This window comes from Salvia hispanica, chromosome 1 (genome assembly GCF_023119035.1).
Source record: "Salvia hispanica cultivar TCC Black 2014 chromosome 1, UniMelb_Shisp_WGS_1.0, whole genome shotgun sequence".
NCBI lineage: Eukaryota > Viridiplantae > Streptophyta > Magnoliopsida > Lamiales > Lamiaceae > Salvia > Salvia hispanica.
In genome coordinates this window covers 2,859,965-2,865,964 of record NC_062965.1, presented here as the reverse complement: position 1 = coordinate 2,865,964, position 6,000 = coordinate 2,859,965, and the positions used below count along the sequence as shown (strand labels likewise).

Genomic DNA, 6,000 nt, shown 5'->3' with positions numbered 1-6,000 from the left:
CGTTAAAAATAAACTTTTATATAATAGACTTATTTATATTGGATACCTTTTCATTTAAATATTTATAATTATTGTAACATTTAGTTAGATTTACAAATAAAAATTGCGGTTTAGATGCATCGCATACAGCATACTGGACTGAAATGCAATAAATTTTTATTTTTTCTTTTAATTGTATGGGATGTGGAAGGTGGACCACCTCCTAGCAGAGTAAGGGCTGCCCGACCAACGGAGATCTCCCGCAGAAACGACACTATGTCATGTTATGTGGAAAGATCCTCATGCTAAGAATATCACATATTGGTAGATGGAAACCAAAATAAACATATATTAGATAGAGAAGAATAGGATTAGTGATCTAAATTCCAAATACTATTACTACAAAATATACAAGAAGATAATTGCAAGATTGATATCCCTAAATCACTAATACTACTTCAAAGGTGAAACTAAACTTTCTACATACTCAATGATATCTTCGTCAGAGACCGAGATACAACCTATCTTGAAACGTCTGATGAACTTCCGAGCACGGTAATCATACAAAATCACTTCACCCGCTTTACGACCTCTTAGAACCACACAATCATCATTCCCCCAAATTGGAATATCATCACTCCTCTCAATATTGAGCCTCCAAAAAGAATATAGTTTCACATTATTGACATTATTCCAAACAAGCTCACTTCCTTCACCGCTCGACTCATAGACCTTCAACATCCAACCCTTTAAAACAAGGATAACAAAAGAGTACTCATCCTTTCCAAGAATCGCAAAAATCTTAAGCGAGTTATCAACTACTTCATCACCGGTTAGTGATATTGTCATTGTTCGAAACACTTCATTCTTCATGTCAAAGCTCAGTATAATCTCCTTATCGCGTCTCCTTGTGAAACCTTTCCAATGCGCAAATGACCCATTCTTGGACAATGATTTTATGGGTTTGACGATGAACAAATCTTGATCAATATCCAATTCACTCCAAGAATTGGTCCTTGCCGAATACATATTCGCATGCAAACTACAATGCTTGGAGCACTGCAACAGCTGCACCACTTTGTTGTAATCTTCGTCGAAACCCAGTCCCACAAAGTAGTCACAACATAGCAACCGTCCATGAGAGTTATGGTAGTGACTAAAAAAGTAAGGATAAAGTGGTAAAATCTTAAATTGACATAGAAAAGGATAGCATATTGCAATGTCTACCGTACCTAGAGGAGAACTTAGGCATACTAAACCCTTAACCGCCCCGGACACTCTTAGGCCTAGGCAGCTGAGGAAGAAAGTCATGCGACTTTAATGACGGCCTCCCGTTGTCTAGCAAATTTATTGATACTTTCTTCCTAACAAGTGTATGACCATCATCGATTTCGAAAGTAAACCGTAGATATACCTTCTCATCTTTGTTGTTGTTACGTCGCAACGTGTGCAGTTTAATAAAGTGTGGAGAATCAATGATGTAACACCATAATTTGCAAACAGCTCTAACTCTGAAGAGGGATTGTATAGGAAGACGCATGAGTATCTCCAACAACTCATCGTTGTTCATATTTGTGTTTTGTCAATATTGTATAATTTAATGAAATTGTGAGAAAGAGTATATTATAGAGAAAAAATTACCTAGTCAAGGAATATCAAGGTGGCAATCCTATTTGGTATGTCACATCCATAAATTTTTTGACAAATGGAAATATATATTCCAACTAGATTTATAAAATATGGAAACTCTATAATAAATGTACACCATTTTATTATATGGAAAGTTTATGCATATTCTATATATAATAGACACGGGGAGTGATCAATTACTAACTCATCATTTAATTGCTAACTACAACTAATTCAAGGCCACATGATTTTAAAAAACGTGTGGTCTACAATTTGCCACGTGTAATTTGCGTTTTTATTAATTAAATCGAAAAAAATTAAAAAAAACGCCAAATTAGGGTTTTGGATGAAAATGTCAATATAGTGTTTTGAAAATATCAACACAATGCTTTGAAAATGTCAATATAGTGTTTTGAAAATATCAACACAATGCTTTCGAAAAATACGAAAATTCTAAATTTTTTTTCAAATTTTGACGTCGGAACATATGCATGTAGTATATCGTTGGAATCCTTATAAAATTATATTTAATTTGATATATGTTATATGAATTTAAAGTTTTGGAATTTCTTTTAAAAGTTAATTATAACTAACTTGACATTAATACCCCTATTGATTTTTATTGGAATTAATTCTATAGCTTTATTGACGTTTTTTGTTGATCGTATTTACATTTTGTGGTTAATGATCTAGACCTTTAATTTTAATATCTAATGGCTATTATTGAGTTGTAGTTAGCAATTAAGCATTGAGTTAGCAATATAACATTTCCACCTAATAGACACAGCTGTATATAAGCAGTTAAATAAAAAGGGATGTAATCAATTGCTAACTAATTATCAATCCCAAATTGAGACCAATTTTCAATCATTAGATTAGAAGATCTTGTGGTTGATATAATGTCATGTGTAATATATTTTAAATTTAAATAATTATTAATTAAATTAAAAGGGTATTAAAGTCAAATCCTATATGTAGTAATTATAACTAACTATTTTCTACTATCCTCAAAATCATCACCAAATCTTTAAATTTACGTAACTTTCTCAATTTAAATTATTTTTTCACAAAAAATATATCAAATTAAAGATAATTTAATAAGGATTCCTTGAGATCTCAATTGCATATGTTTCGACGATGTTCGGGTGATGAAATTTAGTATAAATTATATTCCCGATTTTAGAATTGCGTGTTGATAAGCTTGACTTTTATCAGCAAATCTGTGACAAAATGCTCGATATATTGTGAGGTAAAATAATCACGATATTATCTAAACGTCCGATCCCTGATAAAAATGTGTTGATATTTTCTTGTCCTTGTATTGATATTTTAATGTCATATTGTTGATATTTGTAATATACAATGTTGACATAATAAAACACCCACGAAAATTATCATATGATAACATAATGGCGATATTACCCTTTTGTTGATATTTTGTCTACTATTTATTGAGATTTGTGAGCTTTAATCTCATCCACTTATTTTAAAATTCAAGGGTGGAGATTTAGTCTTGATTTTGGATTAGGGTGCTATAAGCATTAGAATAAGACCCCAATTTATAGAATATATCATACCACTTAAAAGACATAATGATACAGTAATTCACACTGACTATCATTTCTTTAATTGTAGTTCTAGTTTATAAAACTTTTAATTTAATTGCTTTAACATGCAACAATCATTTGTCTATTTTGTTTATGAAGTTTTTTCATGCTATATTAAAAATAATTAATGTAATAAAATTAGTTTGTTAATCATCTTAGTATTATTATTATTATTATTATTATTATTATTATCATTATTATTATTATTATTATTATTATTATTGTTGTTGTTGTTGTTGTTATTTATTTTTAAAATTATTTTTTTAATTATTTTTTTATTAAATATTTTTTATAATTTTAACAAAATATATAATATCCATACAGTTAATATCAACACTAAATAATTATCCATATATTTTATTTAATTAGACACTACATAATCATTTGTATTATTAATTTAATTTATATGGAGCAGTATTCAATGCCAACAAATTTGAAGTAAATTACACTTTTTATTTATCTACATTTGCTGTATTTATTATAGTGTATAATTCTGTTATTATATTTCTGTTAAGAGTCGATTTCATTCCTTTTTGGATTAGATGATTGATTTTTATTTTCTAGTGTGAACATCTAACATACATGTAACTGGCGGCGATGAATTAAATAGGGTTAACTTTGGCCTATATTTTAGCCACGCCGATTATTTTTATTTTCACAATAATTTTATTCATTCATGGCCCTTTGAAAAAATGTGTTTTTTAGAATTTGCAATTTTGTTTTGTTGATCAAACAGCTACTTTTGGAGCAGATTATCAAACCCAAAAAACCATGATCAACCTATTCAACAGATTTGCAGTTCTATTTCATTAAGCACAAATTAATCTTTATAAACACTAATTGGATCACTTTTTGGTAGATGGAAACAAAAATTCTCATATTAGAAAGAAAATAGTACAAAATATATAAGGAGAAATCACTAATACTACTTCTAAGGAGAAATCAAGCTTCCTTCATACTCAATGATATCATCACCAGTGGCCAAGCTCCCAAGCATCATGAACTGTCTGATGAATTTCCGAGCACGGTAATCATACAAAAGCACTTCTCTTGATGTACGACCTCTGATAATCACACAATTATCATTCCTCCAAAAAGGAATCTCATCACTCCCCCGAAAATCGCACTTCCAAAAAGAATATAGGTCCACATTATTCACATTATTCCAAATAAGCTCACTTCCTTCACCGCTCGACTCATAAACATTCAACTTATATTTGTCCACAACAAGGATAACAAAAGAGCACTCATCCTTTGCAAGAATAACTAAAACCTTATGTAACCAAAAGTAATTATCAAGCACATGGTCACCCAGTCGTGATATTGTAATTGTTCGAAACACTTCATTCTTCATATCAAAGCTTAATATAATCTTCTCACCGCTTCTGTTTCGCCCTTCCCAGTGTGCAAAGGATCCATTCTTGCACACCGACTTTATGGGTTTCTCGATGATCAAATCTTGATCACAATTCAATTCCCTCCAAGAATTCGTCCTTGCCGAATATAGATTGACATGTAAACAACTGTGCTCCCAGCACGGATGCAACCATACCACTTTATAATCTTCGTGGAAACCCAGTCCCACATGATGATCATAAATATACCGGGAGTGAGTAGTAGCATAAGAAGAAAGTGGTAGAGTCCTTAATTGACCAAGAAAAGGATTGCATATTGTAATGTCTAACGCATAACGAGAACTCATGCAGACTAGACCCTTAACCGCCCTAGATACAGATACATCTTTTGACCCTTCGTCATTATGCTGAAAGTAATACCACATCAATAACTTCCCATTATCTAGGAGATTTAGTGATACTTGTGTACGACCAGTAATGAAATAAGGAGTAAAGCATAGATATACCTCCTCATCTTTGTTGTTGTTACGGCGCAGGGTGTGCAATTTTCTAAACTGTGGAGAATTAATGATGTAATACCACGATTTGTGGACACCTATGAATCTCAAGAGGGATCGAACAGGAAGATGCAAGAGTATCTCAAACACCACATCGATATTCATAGCTGTGTGTTTCTATGAAATTGTTGGAATTATGCAATGTATATATATATTAGAATTATATATCTATTAACGGCGGTGATTAGGGTTAGGGTTATTGCTCTTTTCATATTTCGATTTTTTTTTTTTTTTTATCTCTAATCTTGATTTCCATATACTTTTTTCTCTATATATGCAATCAATTATTGAGAGTCTATTCTTTCCATATTTCGACCGCTCTTTCCAATTATTGATAGGGTCTGTGATATTATAAAAATTGGTAGTATAATTTTAGGGAGTAAAATATTGTAAAGTTGGAAAATTAATTGATACTCATATATTTCAATGACGAAATCTTTATTTAGTCAAGATTGTTGCCGTATATATAATTATACATAGGAAGGGATGTGGTGTTAGAGTAAATTACTATTTTGAGGCCGAAATCCAAAGATTTTTAGGGAGTGTAAAATATTGTAAAGTTGGAAGTGATAGCCCATTTATATTTTCTTCATCCTTCAAAATAGAACATAGATATCCAGCTGCATCAAATATAAGCAACAGCCGACACTACAAAAAAAAGCGCCCATTTGTGAGCACAATAGTGTGGAGAATTAATGATGTAATACCACGATTTGTGGACCTATGAATTTCAAGAGGGATCGAACATGAAGATGCAATAATATCTCAAACAGATTGTTCATAGCGAGTCTTTATATATCATTTCTGTTATTAATATTTATGTTAAAGATTGAGAGTCGATTTGATTTCCTTTTAGAATAGATTTATAGTATT

The 6,000-nt window shown here is 31.0% G+C and overlaps 2 protein-coding genes across 2 annotated transcripts; both read right to left on the bottom strand.

The window, feature by feature from the left end:
* Positions 1-432: 432 nt before the first annotated feature.
* Positions 433-1,008, bottom strand: LOC125224215. The gene has a single exon (XM_048127582.1). The coding sequence runs from the start codon at positions 1,006-1,008 to the stop codon at positions 433-435; it is 576 nt and encodes a 191-aa protein (XP_047983539.1).
* A 3,138-nt stretch (positions 1,009-4,146) lies between these two features.
* Positions 4,147-5,232, bottom strand: LOC125224208 (putative F-box/kelch-repeat protein At1g12870). Its single transcript, XM_048127571.1, has one exon. The coding sequence runs from the start codon at positions 5,230-5,232 to the stop codon at positions 4,147-4,149; it is 1,086 nt and encodes a 361-aa protein (XP_047983528.1).
* Positions 5,233-6,000: the final 768 nt, after the last annotated feature.